At 33.7% G+C, this 21,178-nt stretch overlaps 2 protein-coding genes and 1 non-coding gene across 5 annotated transcripts; 2 read left to right on the top strand and 1 right to left on the bottom strand.

Annotated features, from left to right (window-relative positions):
• Nucleotides 1-4,536: 4,536 nt before the first annotated feature.
• On the bottom strand, nt 4,537-11,585 carry LOC107031744 (serine/threonine-protein kinase ATG1c). 2 transcript variants are annotated; one of them, XM_015233205.2, is made up of 13 exons: nt 11,009-11,585; nt 10,161-10,281; nt 9,989-10,047; nt 9,261-9,325; nt 8,969-9,062; nt 8,807-8,887; nt 8,594-8,702; nt 8,297-8,369; nt 7,882-8,216; nt 7,401-7,759; nt 5,928-6,222; nt 5,317-5,387; nt 4,537-5,059 (listed from the first exon to the last, which is right to left on the bottom strand). In XM_015233205.2, exons 1-13 carry the CDS (start codon nt 11,255-11,257, stop codon nt 4,820-4,822), a joined length of 2,151 nt encoding a protein of 716 aa, XP_015088691.1. In that variant the 5' UTR covers nt 11,258-11,585; the 3' UTR covers nt 4,537-4,819. The 2 variants fall into 2 exon arrangements, with proteins under 2 accessions (XP_015088691.1, XP_015088692.1); XM_015233206.2 differs by having other exon boundaries at nt 7,882-8,213; nt 11,009-11,584.
• A 1,328-nt stretch (nt 11,586-12,913) lies between these two features.
• Nucleotides 12,914-12,987, top strand: TRNAV-CAC. The gene has a single exon. It is a non-coding gene; the product is annotated as a tRNA-Val (tRNA).
• A 59-nt stretch (nt 12,988-13,046) lies between these two features.
• On the top strand, nt 13,047-20,643 carry LOC107029330 (PRA1 family protein A1-like). 2 transcript variants are annotated; one of them, XM_015230722.2, is made up of 8 exons: nt 13,047-13,344; nt 14,180-14,220; nt 14,323-14,401; nt 16,812-16,898; nt 16,976-17,064; nt 17,191-17,262; nt 17,357-17,481; nt 20,262-20,643. In XM_015230722.2, exons 1-7 carry the CDS (start codon nt 13,187-13,189, stop codon nt 17,458-17,460), a joined length of 630 nt encoding a protein of 209 aa, XP_015086208.1. In that variant the 5' UTR covers nt 13,047-13,186; the 3' UTR covers nt 17,461-17,481; nt 20,262-20,643. The 2 variants fall into 2 exon arrangements, with proteins under 2 accessions (XP_015086208.1, XP_015086207.1); XM_015230721.2 differs by having other exon boundaries at nt 20,256-20,643.
• Nucleotides 20,644-21,178: the final 535 nt, after the last annotated feature.

Below are 21,178 nucleotides of genomic sequence, written 5' to 3'. Positions count from 1 at the left end.
TTCAAATTGAAAGAACAAAGATATTAAAGTTTGAGTACTATAATAATATATTAGCAAGTGGGAATTTAAGAATGACAATGATTTGAGGACATGTTTTTTTTATTTCTTCGTTCACTTTTTCTTGTTCAGTATATTTCATTTTTAATATATATTTATATATATTTTGTTAACTATAAGTATTTTTTAATATATATATATTTTTTAAGGAATTTGTCAAATTAGTATTAAATAAAAAAAAATAGATAAAAGGAAATTCATAAATGGACGTGTTTGTTTGACATTGAGGCGGCTGACAAAGATGTTAATCATTATTATAGGGTTGGTTATTACAAGAATTAAAATAAATTAAAAGCAATAATCAACTGTTTGATTTAGTGATGATAAAGTGAGGACGTAACATTACAAGAAAAATTATGAATTATATGGAGATTTTTCTGAAGATTAATACGAAATTTTACAAGAAAATAAGTTTCATGCAGATTTTCACACTAATCTCTAAAAAAAATTTCTAGTAATTCACGATTTTTTTTGTTGCGTAAGTTTTAAAGATCATAATCCAAATTTCAGAGATAAAAAAAGAGAATAATTTATTTTTATTCTCATTTAATATATCAGGGAGAGATAACAAATATATGAAACATCATCTTTTACAAAATTTTAAAAATGGAAAGAAAAATAACTAGTGATTTCGTTTGATCCATTTTTGAATGATTTGGAATTAATTTCTTTTTAAAGAATTCGAAGTCTTCTCCAAAATACGTACGGAGAGAAATCTGAAATTTAGGGGTGAATTTAATATTTCAGTATGAGTTAATATATATATATATTTTTATTGTAGAATATAAATTTACATAACGAAAAGTATCAAAGCTATAATACATACAAATTGATATGAATTCATATTTTCAGTGTTTCATCTTCCTCCTAGTGCAACAACCTCAAGTAATGGTGAACACTGCATAATATTCTATTTTAATTTCTCTAAAAGATAAATAACATTTTGAAGATAATGTTAATAATAATTAATTAAAAAAAACATGATTTTAGAGAGGAGAATTAATCCATATATTGCAAATGTGAGTAAAGGTCCATAACGAAACAAAACGTATAGGACGGTCTTTAATTAATTTTTTTCTAAAGTTTACATTTTGAAGCTGCTTAAATATAATTAAATTTAAATTAATTTTGTCAAAACTCAATTGGTCTTTCATTAATTTAATTTTTTTTCTGATTCAAAAAAATTATTATTATTTTCAGTCTCTTTACCTTAGAAGAAGGAAACTCACAGGATATTTCCAGTTTATTTATTTCCCAGTAATTTTCATGAACTAAAAATTCCTAAGAGATAATTAATTGACAGAGACCAAAATTGGAGTCTTAATACCACAGTTGAATTGTCTTCATTAGATTAAAAAATAAGTAAAAATGTGGAAAGTGTTTATATAGCAATTTAAATCAGTCAAAAAATTAAACATATCAATACATTGAAAGGTTACATTTTTAGCTATTGGGACTTTCTGTTATAATGATAAGAGAATTGTGATTAAGTGACCATTTATGAAAGTCACTCAAGAATAATGTTTGATTTATAAAGAATGATTCTTTTGAAGTAATATGAATTACTATTTAAAAAAGTAAATATAAGGCGATGCTTATCACAAAATATATCGCTTTTGAATTTCTCATGACAAGGCCAACGCAACATTAATTAGTGTGGTGGCAAACATGATACACTCTAAGATTCTCTCTTGTAAACAGGGTAGATATAGAAAATATGTTGAGCTTAATTCATAAGATTCTATAATCAATAGCATCGAAATATTATTTTACTTGGCTTGTCTCTTTCAGGACTTTCCGAACCAGCAACCCTAATCAACCTTATATTCAAGGATTCCTAAAGATATTCACAATAACCCCATCCCTTTTTGTCTCTAACTATCACTATTTTGCCCCTATAATCAACTATTATCGCTCATTACTTACGACCACCGTCCTCATTCATAACCATCACTATCATCAATTACCACAACTAGTCATCACCATTAGCCATTATATTCGATCATTACCGTAAAAAATATTACTATAATAATCATCCATCATTATATTACAGCAATCACCACTATCAATCACTACTATATATTGAATATATCGCTATAATCAATCACTATAACTATCATCAGCCATAATTATCAGACGTCACAACCAATTACGATAATCAACCACCGTCGTTAAACACTACCTATAAAAAGAAATTGTGAAAGCTAAGAAAAATGGTGACTCAACTAGCCTATTTCTTAATTATATGGTATAAAAGAATATATTCAAAGTCTTCTCATACAAACTCATGATACAAGTGGGGAATATATTAGAATTGGAATAATTGAGAGAGAGTTGCATTTGCCTTCCCATGGAGAACTTGTCAAAAGTCACTCACTGTTGGTCCATATTGGCTTTATTTTCCAGTCTTAATATTTGCCTTAGAAAAAGGGTCTTTACCTTAGAAAAAGGGCACCCACTGGAATATTTTTTTCAGTTTCCACATGGCCGGTTTACTTCATCCGTTCATCTTTACTTGTTCAGTATATTAAAAATATGTATTCGAGAGTATTCATTTTTCAACATTTAGATGAATTGTAATTGATTGGGATAACGTAGTAAAATACCCTATAATTTATTGTTTTCTAAAGGTGTGTCAAATCAAATATGTAATGAACAAGTAAAGATGAACGGAGAAAATATTTATTTCATTCAAGTTATTGTCATGTACCTAAACTTCTAAGGTACAATCCATTGACTCAAAGACCAAAATTGGATTCTTAATATCACAGTTGAATAGTAATTAAGTCATGTTTCTTTTTATACGAGTCTTAACTACTTCTATATTAATTAACAATGCAAAGACACGTGTATGTCATTTTCAAGACAACAAAGAGGATAAAAAAGGAAATGACCTTGCACACACGTATTCTTAGTGGTCCTTGAACCGGCATATAATATAAAGAAATAAATACTCAAAAGAATTTTATAGGAATTAAATATATATATATATATATAATAACAATAACAACTCAGTATAATACATGAGTGAGATCTGAAATACAGATTTTACATACCTTTATGAGTAGAAAAGAGTTGTTTCTGATAGAACTTCCACTTGAAAGAGAAGTTATTGATAGAAGGGTCACATGATCTCTAAATACTACTACTAGGAGAAGAGGATACGGGGCAAGCCCTTGCCTCTCCCACCTAACGAGCGACCACACTTTATCACTTACTAATCTTCAACAGTAATCCTCGACCTCCATATCTTGATATTTATGATCATATACTTAGTAAGTTGAAATTGTGTCACATCATGCCACCTTCTTTTTTAGCCTACATCTACCTTCGTAACCCTTGCTGCTACTGCCAACCTCCGACTCCTCCTAACTAATGGATTCGCGCACCTCCTTCTCAACACCGACACTACTAGTCTAATAACTACTCTGTTGATCTTACCCTAGATATATATAAAACTTCCGACAAATAAGATTTGGATGAATCCTTTGTGCTCCTAATTTTAGCTCACGCTCTCTGTACGGAGCAAATAATGGAACTTAATATATAATAAATTAGGACCTACATGTAGGGGAGGGGTATTTATTAGCAGCCCCCCAGGTAAATTATGGATCTTAAGATCTTTTATTTCATCAGATGTTAAAATCTGAACATACAATGCATAGTTTAAAGCATGTCGTTCGACATAAATTAGAATATTTTCAGTGCCTTATATCACATAACTCAATTCATTCCACTATTTGGCCAACTCTTACAGGTGAAAAAAATAGATATCATACAAAAAAGGATCGAAATTATCTTAGAATTATGACAAACGAAGAACAATAATAAGAATATACTCAAAATCAGGTCTACTATAGGTGGGAATCAATGAATAAGTATATCTAAATCCCCCTTCTGAATTCTAACCGTAAAAACTTTATTGTAAGTTACTACTTTATTTTGTTTTAAAAACTAATCATTTCGAAAGAAAAATAATAAAAGCTGGATAACTAAACAAGTGACAAACAGGGAACTTCGTCATTTTACGCACTCATTCAAGTATATGGTACTATGGTTGACAATGTGTATTATTACTTCACAATTGAACAAAGTAAAATGATATCTGCTATTGGCAAAACCAAATACTTAGCATATAAAAACTTGAATGAAGCTTTTAAAGAATGAGTAATAACTAAAGAAGAAACAAAGTAACAAAGTTTCCCTTTCCCTTTATATGCACTAAATAAATAACTTGAGTAATACGAAAAAAGAAACAATAAATCACCATATCACAAGCACACAAAATATGCACAATAACATACCTCGCATTATTCCACAAGTGAGGTCTGGAGAGTAAAATTTACAAAGACCTTATCATGCCTTTGTGAAAGTAGAGAGATTGTTTCTGACAAACCCTCAGCTCAAAGAAGTGAAATCAAAGCACTATTGTAAAGATATAGATATCTGAAGTTAAATTTTTAACGGGATGCATACCACTAGTCTTTAGAAAATATAGATATCAGCTAACAAAGAGCTCAATGTGCTGAAAGAGGCCGTCTCCAGATGAATATAAGGAGATTGTCCAGGTGAATTAAAATTTAATTAAAGAAAGAGAAAAACACAATGTTACAAGCGTTAACGAAAATGACTTGCCATTTTTCTTTTTTTCCTTTTCACTTTAAATATTGCTAAAAGAATAACTGTACAGACAAAAGAATTTTACAGAGTAAGACACTGACATATGCTATCGTCACTTTGTGTTAACAGCTCTCTCTCCTCCTTATGGAGAGCAGTGTTGATCTTCACACTTGAGCAGAGCCATCATTTGAGACTTTGAAATGATTTGCCTGTTATTAAGGACATCAATGTAATTTTGAAGCCTATAACGATCCGAGTTTGTTAGAGAAAATGGAGGGTTTAAAATTAGAGATGGTGCTTCCACTTGAAGGAATGCTAACAACCGCACAGCTTTTGAATAAAATATGACTGCATTTTCAGTCCGACTCATGTACTCATCAACCTGCCACAGTATCATAACTTCTGGTAAATGCTTACTGCAATATTGGGTCTCATTAAACAAAATAATAGGGACTCTTGTCTTCGAAAGGAAAAAGAAGAAGCATCTGAACCAGGAGTAGTAGAGGACAAGGATATCACACACACGAAAAAAAAATTCTGATTCCCTCTGTTCTAAAGTTTTATAATGAAAGTCACTTTGTTTATGTTCGAATTCAGTTCAACAAAAACACCAGGATAGACCAAGATAAGAACACTTACAGCTCCCTTTCTACCCAAAGCCAGGGCAGATTGAAATATCATCTCCATTGCATCTGGAACCTCTGTATTTCCTGAGAAAGACAACAGCACAACCAAGCTGTTTAGATTTTTTTTGTCTAAGACCATAACAGGCAGTCTTATGCATCATACTCAAGTGAAAAATGAACATATTCCTATGCCAAAGTACCTAGGATGCTTTGATTGCTGTCAATCCCAGTTGTAGAACAATAACGAAGAAAAATATTTATTGCACATAAATACGAAAACACCAAGTATCAACTACAAGCTAAGTTATTTTACAGTAATTTGCATAATTTTATCTTTCATAGTTTGGTAAAACTATGTTGTTGTTGTTGTTGTATAATTTGGTAAAACTTGTTCTTATCTATCTAAATAAACCATCAAGAGTACTTGCATGATTTTGTCTAAATAGGAACCGCGGTAGTAAAAGTTTGCCAGGTGTATAGGAACTCATAAATTATTGCAGTAGAATAAATAGAGGAAACAGGAAACAAATGTCACAAGCACGGTTGCAGCATCACACATGCACATAGAGACTGAAACAAAAGAGGCATACAGGACATACTGACGGTAGTTAGTCAGAAATATACCAGGCTCTATATGTTTGGCAAGTTCCTCTGCGTTACCAACTTCACCAAGAAATGTTTTTTCAATATGAGAACACACATTCTCTGGCCCCAAACTGTTACTAGCATCAAGATGCTCTTTTATGCTAAGACTAACTTGACCTTTCTTCATCATTTCCTTTAATCTGATCGTCTCTTGGCTCGGACTTCCTTCAATTGCCGATGCCGCTTGAGTATGACAAATATCCAGAGCTTGCTTCCATATAGCAAGAATGACTAGCTGAATTGAAAATGCTTCCAGATGCCTGCCTGCTTCAACCTTCAAGAGAAAGCAAGAACTATTAGCAGAAACATACCATAAAGGAACCAATAACAGCAGAGATAACAGAACAGTCAGCTAAGCCAAAGATTAATAAGAGATTTTGAATATAACATCTCTTGAGCACCGAAACTTGGAAGTATATATTAAGACAAAAAATATCGTAACAGCAAAAGGTAAAAGACCATAGAGTTAATAATTAACATCATAAGTTCTCCAAGCACTCACCATCACCTGATATTAACAGGTGAGTGCAGTGACAATGAAAGTTTAAATCAGATGACAGTCAGAACGAATCAAAAAGTTATAGTTATAATTTACGTATGTAAAGATCAGCTCTTTGTTGAAACAACTGAAGTACACAATGAACCCAGATATTTGTACAAAGGAAAAAAAGAAGCTTCTCATTCAGTTGCACACCGAGTAAACTATGTCAAAGTAACATATTATAAAAGATATACATCAAGATTTAGATATTCCATGAGATAGACGAGGCAATAAATAAGAATAGTTTGTTTCAAGGAAAGAACAGAATACTTTAGAATAATCAAAGTGTGTTCTATTAAACAACTACAACAACAAACAGCGAAAAGCTAATGAAAAGATCTGCAAGAATATGATAAATTCAGATGAATCAAACTTGAGCAAACTTATTGAACACCTATATGAGGGTTACCAAATCAATGGTGTAAACAGTAGCAAGGCTGTTGTAGAACAATGGTAATGCTCTAACTGAAGCCTGGGATCAAAGCTAAAGAAATGGAAAGCAGGATCTACTAGAAACTACGCTGGACCTTATTCTTCCTTGCGCCCCTACATGCCATATCACACCAAACACACATGAAGCTCTAAAGAAAATGAGATCACTTCGATGTTTTAAGCTATGTTGCTCGGACTCTTCAAAAAATGCCAACGTGTGCGTGTCGGATTCACCAAAAGTAGTGTATTTTTGAAGAATCCGAGGTGGGAGCGGCATCAAAAGTGAAGAGTCCATGCAACTAAGGTTTTGAGTCGTCTCTACATTTTTGATTTTGTGGCTGGCTACTTACTGGGTCTAAACTTTTATCATGTAATGGAGCTAGCATATCTACTTTTGTACTTCTTGCATCTTCTTGATGCAGATAATGAAACAACTTCATCAAAAAAATAGAAAGAAAATGATATCACTTTTGAGTTACCTTCTCATTTACTAATTCCATGATAGCAGAGGCAGAACGCTGCAGGGACTCTATTCTGGCCATGCCATCAGGTGGTGACTGCTCCAAGCAATTTATGACATCAGTGCATACTTGTGAAGCTCCAGGTGCAGATGAGGGACTTTCCGAACTTCCTAAATGACCTATTCTACTAAGAGGAGGACCACTAATAGGCACCGGGTCACTTGGTCTAGGATCTACTCTCGCAGACGCTTGCAGGGAACAGCTTGATCTGAAAGGCATATTGCTAAGCCTAGAAGCACCTATTGAAGAATATGAATCCACTGGAGGGCCGGAAACAATAACATAGTCCTGATCAATCAACTCGAATGAATCCACCACTGTTGAATGGAGTGAATACCATAAAAAGTTAGTCTTAACCAAACTGACGATCCAAGCAAAATATAAATTTCTGCAAAGTTTTAGGAAAAAGGAAATTGGGAATACTATTGCAAAATAGAACCTTTTGAACGAGTAGTTGTTTGTCTTTGGTCCTTCAAATTAATAGATTCCTTCAGGTTTCCTTCTGAATGTCGGTGGCTAGAGCCAATACCATCTGGTTTCTGTTGGGTACTACTAGTAACTTCTTTCCTTTCAGCTTTTGCATCACAAGAAAAACCATATGACAACCTCTGTGGTAATCTCCCAGTAAATGAAGGACCACCATTAGGACCGCTGGAATCATCATCTAGAATAAAGGGTAAACCATCTTCTTGAAAAGTGTCCCCTGCGCCCCTCGCAGGATAGCCTTCTGATATAGGAAAACCACCTATTACCCTTTGAGGTCTCGTATCCCTGCTGACCATGTCCAACATAAATCAAATCCGAAAGATAAAAAATTTGTAATAACGAGCACTAGAATTCATGAACTATTTTACCAAGACAGCTCATCTGGCTGCTTCTGTGCAAGAAATGGGTGGTTAAAGAACTCTTCAAATGTCAACCGCTCCACTGTGTATTAAGGATACACGAAAGACAAGTTTGAAATTTTAATGAGAATTTGATAGGTAATGAAAATTCAGGATTTACTATTGTTGAGGTAAATACTCAATAACATATGACCTTCTCTATGTGAAAAGCTCTCAATGGCAAAGCGTGTAGGGAACTATGATACAAGTAATCAAGCCAGTGAAAGATCATACACAGTTAAAATCCATACCACTCAAATGAAGTACCTGGATAACGGCGCAACAATCTTTTACACAAATCTATGCAGCTAGGACTTAAATTTTTTGCACTTGGAGGAAACAGCAATTCAGTCGACTTCAATATGTTCTGGAGCAACTGTAGCAAGATGGAGAGAGAAAATTCAGAACTTTGTGTCAAGTGATTGTTTCCGGTAAAAAGTGCTACCCAAAGAACTTTGCAATGCTTGGAAGATATTAAACCTGAATTTGATTGTTTCCGGTAAAAGGGGTTTTGCCAGTTACTAGCTGAAATAGGATGGCACCGACGCTCCAGAGATCTGCCTGCGTTTGCAGCCCAAAGTTAATGGGAACTCGAATAATGTTACTAGACTATGGATTGGAAACATAGAAAGAATATATCACCTTTGCATCATACTTCTGAAGTTGCATTATTTCTGGAGCCATGTACAATGGCGAACCACAAAGTGTTTCAGCAAGACCCCTAGGTTGCAAAGACCTAACAAAAGATAGAGGTTGCATTATTAATGACTTTTGAGTGGACCAATTAGGAAACATTTAGCTAGTAAGCTTGAAACTTAAATAGAGGGTTAAAGAAGGACAGAAAATATAGAAAAGTGTTCTAACGGAAAATGAATCAAAATGGAAGAAGGGGGGTACATCAGCAAGAAGACGTTTACCAAATGGATCACTTTACCTAGCAAATCCAAAATCAGCAATCTTCAAGGTGGAGCGGTCATTGCTTGAGGATAAGAGGAGATTCTGTTGGATTGAGACAAAAGGAACAAGTCAATGAATTGGCCGTTTCCACTAACACTACCAGTCAAATTCTCAAAAAAATTTAAGAAGTCTTATTGTCTACGAATAAATGAATTACCAGACATGCAAGAATCACTACTAGGAAACCAAACAACTTTAGCTCCCTCAACTAGAATCTACTAATTTGCTGATATGTATACTACATATCTGTTAAAAGAGACTAATCCGCTTTGCCGCTTTCATTTTTCCTTTTTTTTGTCTTTTTGAAGAATCTTGTCCTAGGCAGATATGGTGATTATTCAAAATCTCTGTATAAGAGATGTGATTGCTACCCGACAATGAAGCAATTTCACACCTCAATTACCTTGGCGTCATGTGGACCATTCCAATCTGTCGTTTATGCATTAAAGCTGCCAAATACTAAGCTCCTGTTGATATAATACAACAAATGGCTACAAAAAGTGCTATGTGGTACACAACTAACGGGACAGTCTCTTTGCAGCTCACACAAACTTTAAATATTTTTACACATAGAAAAGCTAGGAGGGAAGTCATTAGATGCCCATGAATTTCAACAAAAACTATGGCCGGGATACACCTGAGGCTTATGAGGAATCAGCAAGTTTAAATACAAATTTACAGTAAAACAGTAGAAGGAAGTGAAACCTGAGGCTTTAGATCCCTATGGATTAGATTGTTGTCACGAAGGATTTTTAGACCAGATGCTACAGTAAAGAAATGAATATTAGTATCTTTGAATTCATCCAAGAGTAAAAATTCACTCACTCTACATATGAAAAAGAAAAGTTACGTAAAGAATTAGAAGGTTCAGACAAACCAAGTTGCTGCATAAAATGTTTCGCAGTTGCTTCTGGAATTCTCCCTTGGCTTTGTTGAATGTACATAGAAAGATCTCCTCCTCTGCAGTACTCCAGAACAATATATATTTTGCCCACCTCCTATATTCCATGCACGTTAATGCATTTAAATCAAAAAGGAAAGAAAATATATGATTCAAGCAGAAAGACATTCCATTTGTACATTAACCAGATTCGTAACCAGTAACACGTGTACCCAAAAAGTAGACAAACTAAGTGACACGAGACTTGGACTATAGACTAAGCAAAGTAGCGGACTATGCCCAAGCAGTGCTCAGATACGTTGTTTGAGAGTTTTCCGGGGATAGATAAAAAGCTTAATCTGCTTAGTTCTAGTTTCCATTGAACTACCCAAAAAGCTATACCCCCACTACTTCTTGAGATTCAACTTAGATTTTTCTAATCACCTATATCCTTCTACCATGTTTATAGAAACAAAGATATAAACATCCTTTATAACAACACGAAGACAACTAAAAAGGTAACACATAACATGCATTTTCTTTATTGAGTTCCTTCTTTCAATAGAAAACTTTCACCAACCAGATATTATCTCAAGCAAGAGCAAAATGAGCATATAATTCTATACTATTCAAAGTACCAAATGCATAAATCTAATATCCAAAACTCCATGCATCCACACAACCTCTATCATTTCCAGTTGCTCCATCAACTCAGACAAAACCTAAATTTTTTGAGAAGCTACAATTTCACTATAAAGTTTAGTATTTCTCTTAGCAAAAAGATGCATATTTCAATGATTAGCACAAAAAAACAAAAATCTGTAACTGAATTTGACGATATGAACCTCGATCATGTCGTGCAGGCGAATAATATTAGGATGATTGATCTTCTGCAAAATTACAATTTCCGACTTTAGACTCTCCTGAAGCTTATTATTAAGCCGAGCCGTAACGATCTCTTTTATAGCCACTTCGGTTCCATGAGCTCGGTGCCGAGCATGCCAAACCGTTGAGAAAGAGCCGGCACCGATTTGCTTCCCAACAACATAGTCCCCAACTACAGACCTCCCTCCTCTGCTCATCGATTGAGCCATCTCCACAAAAACCCTAACGGAATTTTCCACCACCAAACACGGCCTTATAGGAGAGGTCCACCACCAAACACGGCCTTATCAGAGAAGAAGGTCCACAGCGGTCAAATTCAATTGAAAGTTGAGATCAAGGGAGATTTATTTGAGCTCTATAATTATGGTGATGATGATCGAGCTTTGAAAATTGAAAAAATATATGATTTGAGATTTTGAGTTAATAAGAATAGAAATTAATAGAGTTTATCTTGATTATAAAGCTTAATTAATTTTTAGGGGTTTAATTAATAATTGTGTGGGGGAGAAGGATAGTGTTGGAAGGTTTGCTTGAAGTTATGGTCATTGTGTCGTACACCTTGTGAACATATTGACTTGAGCCATATAGGGGAAACGGACTAAATGCGACGTGGTCTATCATATAATTATACTTTTATGTTTCTAATTTATTTATTATAATTTTTAAAATACTAATATTAATTATTTGTTATTTTAAATTTATTTTAACTTTTTTTTGTAACATCCTATAAATAAGAGAACATATTGACTTAAAGCCTATAGAAAAACAAACTTAAATATAACGTGATCTATTATTATAAATATCACATAATTATAGCTCTATGTCTCAATTTATCTATAGTAATTGAAAAAATAAATGTATTCAATTATTTGTTATCTTCAATTCACTCTTAACCTCTTTTTTAATATCTTATTAATAAGAAAACATATTGACTTTGAGGCTTATAGGTAACAGACTTAATGTAACGTGATTTATTACTATGAAATCATATAATTATAACTTTTTGTCTTAATTTATATATCGTAATTTTAAATACAAATATATTCAATCATTTGTTATTTTAATTTCTCTCCAACTTTTTTTTTAACATCATATAAATAAATAAACTTAAAATTTTCATTGTCTCCTCATCATGATGGGTTAAAAACGAGATTGACTTACTAACTAGTCTTAATTTTCATTGCAAGAGAATAGGAATAATATGCCTCTCCCATCCTTCAGAGTAGTCTCTCTAAAAATCCATATTTGATGTCATCATCGCCAATAATTTTTTTGTTATTTGTGTTACTGTGAACTTATCGTTCTCTTCTATCAAGTTTTAATAATTTATTTTGTTTTGTAAACAATCATTACTCCACAGTTATCGTTTCAAAACTTTTAACTTTAACATAAAAACAGTTATTATATTTCAACCGAACTTATGAATAAACCGCTAAATAAACTTATCAACATAAATTTCATAGTTAAATAAAGAGTCGTTCAATGTGATGAATAAAAAAAGATAATTTGGGGATAATTTTTTAATTTTAATAACTATGATTGAGCTAAGTTATCTTTACTTGCGGGTGAAATACTAATTTCGAAATAACTTATTTCAAAATAAAAAATATAAAATAAACAAAAATACGTCTTTAACAATTAAAAAAACAAACAACTTACTCATAGAATGTATGTTTATAGACAAATAACTTACTTTTAGAAATTGTGAAATGTTTGACAAACCAGACAACCCATAAAAATAATCCATCATAACTAATCCCAACACAAATTTCTCCGTAAAACTAGACAGGCAAACACAAGCTTATTTTCTCTCTAGGTTGTTTGAATATATCAAGTACAATGTTTTGTCAATATTGAACATCAAAGTCTGGGTGGTGTAGTCGGTTATCACGCTAGTCTCACACACTAGAGGTCCCCGGTTCGAACCCGGGCTCAGACATAAATTTTTTAATTTTACTTTTTTTCAGAGTATATAGTCTCTCTCCCTTTAACACGTCTCTTTTCATCCTCAAAAACACAATCATTGTTAATTCGAAAATTAATTCTCCGATCATTTTTTTTTTCTTCTCCTTTCTGAAAAAACTTCTCTTGCACGAAAATTTCAACAGGATTTCTCGTGAATCAATCAAAGGCGAAAAATGGATTGGGGCACCGTAACCACAGAAGATCTGATCGAGGCTCTACGCGAGGTCGACTGGTCATCTCCGCCGCGTCCGCCATCTGAATTCTTCTCCCGATTTACTTTCCCCCGATCTTCATCCAAATGGAACAGTCGAGTCAAGTGCAATCTTTACTAGTAAGCTTCTCCATTTTATCTCAGTATACCTGTAATTATAAGGTAATTGTATAAGCGTATTAACGTTTAAGTTTGTTTCTAGCTAAAAATTTCAAGTTGATTTGGTTTCTGAATCTATTGTCTGCATTAGTTAGGATTGATAAGTCGATTAATTGTTATAGCTTCAAAAGTTTATATTAGAAGGAATGGAATTAGTTTTCATCAATTGATTAGCTTTTCGTAATTCCTTGCTAAAATACTCCGAGATGTGCTAATTTTTAATCAATTAAACGAAGGAATTAGAATTTGGTAAGTTGATTATTGATAGATAGTTTTTTTTTTTCGAGATCTTATAAATTTTGAATCAAGTCAATGCGAATTTGTGCTTGATAGTAAATTGATAACTTGTGTTTTTAGGCAAAATGAACATTGTTCAGATATGTAAGTTACTTCCGAATTAAGTTTTCATAGAGGCTGTAACTTTTTAATCAATTGAATGTATGGATTAATGTTTTTTCAGTAGATTAGTTGATGGTAAAACATTACCTGATTTTCTAAATTTTTTAATAAATTGAATGCACGGACCAGCGTTGGATAAGTTTACTGATATCTACTTTGCAGAAGGAAATGTACTTTTTAAGAAGCTACTAGTTCATGTGTGTTGTCATTGGAATCGGAAGTTTTACTTGATAAAAGTTCTTTTCAAAATTTGGTACTGAGATCAAAGCCCTGAATTGCGGATCACAAGATGAATTGTAAAAATTATTACTTAAGTGGTGCTATAGGGTTTCAAACTTGTGGAGAAACTTTACTAATACTGGTTCCTTGGATTTTCTTTTTCTGTATATGGTTGCAGCTACCGGACAAATTACTTCATTATGATTGTGGCTATTCTTGGTAAGAGACAAATAATCATGCATTACTCAGTAGAGATATGATGATTACACTGTGTATTCTCTTTGGACTTATCAATAACTTCATGTGCTTTTTGTATTGCAGCACTGGGGTTTCTTAGGAGGCCACTTGCTATTGTTGCTGCTTTTTTGACCACTCTTAGTATTGCTTTCCTAAATGATAGGTATTTTACTTATCGACTGTTATATCCATGAGTAATAATTTGTTGCATTATCTGATTAGATTTTTGGCTTTCCATCATAATTTTTTTCTTATTAAATCAAGATTGATTATACTTCCCTTTTCTGCTTCTGCCTACTATGCTAAGTATTTTTGGCTTAATATGTTATTCATGCTTGCTTACATTGTATAATATTTAGAGAAAGTCAGAGTAACTTCTTTGCTCACCTGGATATGTTTTGGATTGATGTATAGGATTGACTACTCTACTGAGTTATTTTTGGACTATTAGATGACATGCTGTTCTGCTTGATGTGAATCAATGTGTTTTTATGCTTCAACTTGGATTCTTATTTGTAATACTTCTGACTGCTGTTAGGTTTTCTTTTAGTCCTCAAGATTTTGCTTGTAGACAAAAAATTACATCAATTAGGTTAGTGTTTTTTTTGGGGGGGTAAGTCTTTGCATTATCATCTTTCAAAAACAAACAATATTTGGTTGGGCTAATGAAATCTATTAGCAAATTGATGTTTCCTCGATGCTTCAATCTGTACAAATAGAATGTGAGAGAATATCTCATAGCAGTCAAAAGTACTAAGAATCCAAGCCGAAGTTGAGAAACACATTGACTCACTCAAGAAATACACCACTAGGGTGTGGTCGAGTGATCAATGAACACCTTGAGGTCTCAGGTTCAAATTCCTGTAGAGACAAAACACTTGGTGATTTTCTTCCCATATGTTATAGACTTCTTGCCTCGATGGACAAAGTTATCTCATACAACTTGCTGGTGGGAGGTGATAAGTATCTTGTGGAATTAGTCAAGTTGCGCAAGCTGACTCGGACGCCATAGTTATAAAAAATAGTACGTAAGATGGAGGAATATGTCTATAGAAACCGACAATGCTATATCGTAGTAATATGTGTATATATTAAGCACTATATAACTTTTTCAAGATTGGTGAGACTTGACAATCATACCGTCCACATCTATTTTCTGGTTATAAATCAGTTTCCCATGAAATTGGTCAGTTGGTTTTTCTTATGGATAACTAAGCTACCCCCGCTTTCTTTTTTGGCTAAAGGTATTTCTTAGATTACTCATTAAGGCAAAAAGAATAAGAGGATATTTGTCTACAATGTGGTTGTAAATGGCTTGCTTGGACTCCCATTTAGGTTCTCTTTTCCCTTGCAACGACTAGGTTAACAAGTTTATATTATTTGATTGTCTTCTCAAAAAGAAGTCCTCAGCCCAAGTTCCCTTAACATTTATGGTGTTTTAGTGAGTATGTGACTTTAGAAGCCATATCTCTCTTTGCTCATGCAAAAGGTAACATGATGTGACATCTTGGGTGGGATAAGACCCTGTTCTTCTCTTTCTTTCTTCCTTTTGCTTATATTCTTCAGTCACATCTCTCAAGATTGAATTGAACTAACTTAGAAAAATAGATAAAGATGTGCTTGATCCAACCAGATGCTTTTCTAGATTTGATACTCTGGATTCTCAACCAACCTTCTTAGTTTTTCCTCGATTCCCTGAAGGGTTGATAATAATGTTTTTAGCATATAGTTATTTATTAGGACTTATTGAGCTCTAAAACTCAAATGTGGGTCGCTCTTTATATTGTGTGTACTGCAAGGAAAGAGTACTCCAAATGCAGAAATGTTTAAAAAATATGAACTTTAAGGATAAGGAACTAACATCTCCCCTTATACTTGAGCAACCTGCCCTTCAAATGGAAAGAAACGTGAGTAACCATCTCAATTTTTTTGGAAGCCTTTGCTTGTACCTGGATGCTTCATAGGAAAGTATTTTTCCTTTCCTCTTCCTGGTTGATAATCTTTTCACCGGTTGCCCTTAGCCTTAACCAGAATGAATATATCTCAATGTAGAGTTGATGTCAAGTTTCTGGGGATGGGTCAATACTTTCATGGAATAATTGTTATCAGCGTCTATCTGTGCACTTAGTTACATTGTCTGCAGCTTATCTGTTAGCATGGAAAAGCATGAGAAATATAAGAGGTCGTTTGGTTCATTCTACTGGAATGATTAATCCCTGCATAAAAACCCCATAAGATAATACACTGTTTGTTTGCATAAGAAAAATAATCATCGTATAATTAATGCATTGTTTGATTGGTATAAACTTTACCAGCATTAAGTAATGCATGAATCTATGTACTTTTTATGAGGGATAGAATGTGGAATAAGAATACGTAGATTAAGAGTGTGTTGATTAAACAATTTAAAGACAAAAATGCCCTTTTAAAGTAAGTAACTCATGTATAACAATTTTGAATGGTACTGGAGGAAGTTGACCTCTCTGAAAACTAAGATGTGAATGAAAGCCCCCTAGCTTCATTTGCATCTTGTTATTGCATCTTTTTCATGTTGTTAATATTTGTTCCACCAGTTTCGCAGGCACTTTCAGTGAGAAGGTGACAAGAACTGTCAGGCAGTTTTCTCCTCATTTAGCTGCAAAAATGAGGCCTCCACTCACGTGAGTCTGCATAAATTTGAAATTTAAAAGTAAGCCAGATGCACTACTGATGCTGAAACATATTTGATCATTTTCAGGCCTGTTATTCGAGGGCGTCCATCTGCTAAACGAGCAATTTTCATTTGTGGAAGGCCTCGTTGGGTGTTTGTCTTAATATTCTCTCTAGGTATGGGAAGCTTTAGGCTCTTTTATTGCTTCATTATTCCTTTCTCTCTATGCTTTTTCTTTACTATTGAAACTTCAGTAGTTTTGAGATGAAATGGTGTTGTGCTCCTTTCTCTACATTTTGCAGCGAGTTTCTTCCTTTGGTTTGCTTCATGTGGCCTCTTAACTGTCTTATGGGCATTGGCTATAGGGCTTCTTTGTAAGTACTCTCTTTCTTCTTATGAAATATATTATTCCGAATCCTTTGTTGCAGCATGAATAATGACTCTCTCTCTGTCTTCGCTCTCTCTCAGTCACTCTTCTTCATGCAAGCTTTAGGACACCTAATCTGAAGGCTCGCCTTAACACATTCCGTGAGGAATTTCGAGCTGTCTGGCGCAACTATAGCGAGCTGTAGCTTCCACGGAGTCCACTTCGTGTTAGTTACTATCCTGAGATCTTCCATTATGTTTATTCATTCTTCATTATGCTTGTATGGGCTGTTTGTTTTGTTTCCCCTGTGTCTGTAAATTAACATGGTTTATTTATGCTTGAAATAATCTTACTTTTACTTACTAGTACAATTTTCTACCCTTGAATGAGCTATTTAGTTTGTTTACCTTTCTAAAACTAAAGAACAATAGTTGTCGAGTTGTTATTTTCCAAAACCTCTCTGCAATTTAAAACAAATAAGTGTCTGATTAGATAGCCAGATGAGGATTGATTGAATACTTGTTATTTCTGCCAAGGAAATGATATGCCTCTCTTTTCATTTCCCTCACGGGCTTGCATATCCTTGTTTGGATTAGTGTCAAAGAAGCTATATTGTCAAACATGTGCTTATCAAACTTTTGATGTTGCGATTGACTCGACTTGAGCATGGAAAAGCTGAGGATCGTGTAAACCTATGAGAGGTTGGATCTACAGGCTATTCGAAATGTACTTGAAGAAAGTTGTATTACTTTAGAGACCGACTTCTTCTGTGGTATAGAAATTGTATTATAAAGATATAGAAAAGATATAGACATGCTAAATTTGTTGCTGGCAAAAATGCTAAAATATTTTTGAGAGTAACTTGTCCAAGGGATTCTAGGAGCTAAAGAAAATAAAGTTGAAGATGCTTTGTAAGTTGTTCTGAATCACAAAAATATGAACAAAATGAGAACTTCTATTCACTAAGTTTACCACTGGATCTTGTGGTTAAATCCCTTTTATATATGCCTTTCCTTTACGGAAACCTTTTACACACCAGAGTTTCATGGAGAGTCTTTTGCTCAACTGGCATGTGCGTCAAGCACTAACAAAACAGCGCGTGAAAGCTTAATTATGTTTTTGTTCCTTACTCATATCAGCGGTCTGTCTGTGGTGTCAACAAATCCCAACACTTATTTTGACTCTACAAGGGTTAAAAGACCCATTTTTACTCCTCCCTTGCCTTAAATTCACCTTCATCTCCGTTGCTATCCATGGAGCAAGCTTCAGAAAGGATGTTTCCACCAACTTTTCAAAACATTAGAATCTAGATAAAAAATGGTGAATAAGTGCTGGCCGGTTGCATGAAAAAATGGCAATGAAATGTAAGAAACAGAGGAAACAAAAACTTTCACAAAAGGGGGTTGATACAAGAAAGCAAGAAACAGATGAAAGGAAGTGGAGAGGAAATAAGCACCCATTTGCTGAATTTGTGATTTCAAACAAAAGAGAAGTTGGAGTTTAGTTTTACAAGCTCCTTGTTGTAGTAACATTGAGCTTTTGCGTTGGTATTGCAGTGGAATCTTGTTAACGGTAAAGTGAGTAAGTTCAGCTTTGTGCTTCACAGTAGAGAAAGAGAGATGTATATTGGTGAATTGTCAAAGAAGAAAAGAGGTGTTATTTAGAAATGCAGTACTAGTATTTAGCTGCAAAAATCTACATGAAATTTCACTCAGCATGCCATGTTTACACCTTCATAATATTTTAGTAGATTTTAGCAAAAGGGGTGTGTATTAGACGCACTTTGTGAAACGTTTAGTGTGTAAAAGATTCTCCGAAAAGGAGAGGTGTGTAAAAGGCATTTGGTTACAAGCTCCGGGGTAAACTATGTATTAAGCCTTATGTTTCAAGCATGATGAGTCACTGTATCATTTATTATATCTTCGTGGCATTTTATCATTTGGCTCTAATATATATTTATTGACTTCATGTTGGTTTTATGCCTGCGAATCCCTAAGCAGGTAACCTTATGTTTCTTGGACCTTTCTGTTAAGTTTTCATCTTTTGTTGTGGAAACAGCAACATGTGTTCCAAGTACTGTCAGACCTTGTTATAATGGTCATTCCTTATAACGTTATTTCGCTAGAATGGCCTGATTTTCTCCGGAATAGATTTTCCATGTTATATTTTACTTCTCTATAATAGCATTCCCATTCTACCTATAACAACAATAACATTTCATTATAGCAGTACACTCATCGTATCTCTGTAATAGTTGTACTCGAATAGTGTATATCTTGTAGGTCATCAAAAAATAGTGTATATATTGTAAGAAATATATCATGTATAAAATAAAATCTTAAAATATATACGGTAATCATCATTAATATCATATACATCATAAATTCAAGTACGGATATCTAAAAGGAAAAAAATTGTATATAAATGGTGTCTATCGGTTACTTCACGAGGAAAGGCTACTATGTGTTTGCCTTTTTTAGGTTCATACTCTTTTCTAATTTTGCATACGTTTGTTTATAACAGTCAAATGAGATCTAAGCATCGAACACTGCCACTATAGAGAGGTTTGACTGTATACCTCAGTTCCTCTAAAGATTAATTAATATGGTCTTCGACATCTCTTGATTTTTATTTTCCCCTTCATTGGTGATAATTGCTGGGTTCATTGGATAGTTTCCGGGGTCTCTAATTGATTTATCAAGCAGTCTTAGGCAGTTTAGCTTTAAAAATTAAAAGGTGACTAAATCAGAGCTAGGTCAAAGTAGAGAGGCATGAAACTGTGAGCTCCCACATTGGCCTCTCATTCTATGATTTTACCAGTTATCTTATACAGTTCAGTTTAATAGAACTCTTATTATATCACAGTTGTCGTTTAAGCTTTGAAGCATAAAAGCTAATAGATCCCAGATAGCTTTCTACCAACTTTTTGTTGACTTGTATTGTTGTTCACTACTACGTTACATTGGACATGTAGTAACAGCCTCTTTGCTATTTGTATAGGAGCAGCAGTTCTGGAGACTTTGCTATATCGTGCTGAGCTTTAATATAGTGTGGATGGTGCAATCTATAGTTTTCTTTGACGTGGCAGCTTTCTCAAGTAACAATCTGCGATATCTGCAGATCAGCCACAGGTTGTAAATTTCCTTGAATTCTTACCATATCATTTGGTACTGACTTCTACCATTCATGTACGTCTAAAAATTAGTTATGGACATAGGTGCACAGTAAGTATTTCCCAGGAAGTTGGGGTCTGTATTAGAAGTTCATTCTTAATGTCTTTAAGAAACTCCTTACTACTCTTACTGTTCAAAACTGCAGTAAAGCTGAGTTCAGGTTAAAGTTTTTGCCTGGTGTACTATAAATATTCCTGGGGTGTCTCTTTTCTTTAGGATCTTTTTTCAAATCGCGTTATTGGTTAACAACGCTTAATTTGTTTGATTACTTGCTTTCTTGGGTATTTGGGAGTTCGGAGTCAAAATGGTCACTTTTTTTCTAGGAAAACGCACAGAGGGTGTCTCTTGATTTTATATCTAACCAAAATGGACAAAACGCTAAGCTTTGAGCAATTTGTCATTGACTTAACTGACAGCACATGGCCGTTTACATCCGGTGATTATTTTTATTCAATAACTCGATCATTATTGAGCCATTTGTCTCTTTGTTTTTTTCCTTGTGATTTGTACTTTTGCTAGATAGAATACTATCTCAGTTTCAATTTATTTGTCTATTTATTTTATTTTAGACAATGTTTTAAAAAATAGATTTTTGAATTGTGGTCTTAAATAAAAAATCTGTAGAATGTATCGAAATAATCACTAATCTTGTAGTCCTTAAGCGATATGTTGCAACATAAAAAGTATCGTGTGGAAAATATTGAGGAATTGTCAATCATAATACGAGCCATAATGTAGATATTTTTGTCT

Source organism: Solanum pennellii, chromosome 9 (genome assembly GCF_001406875.1).
Source record: "Solanum pennellii chromosome 9, SPENNV200".
Classification (NCBI taxonomy): Eukaryota; Viridiplantae; Streptophyta; class Magnoliopsida; order Solanales; family Solanaceae; genus Solanum; species Solanum pennellii.
Note: the sequence above shows the minus strand (reverse complement) of the source record. Positions and strands in the feature narration are given on the sequence as shown.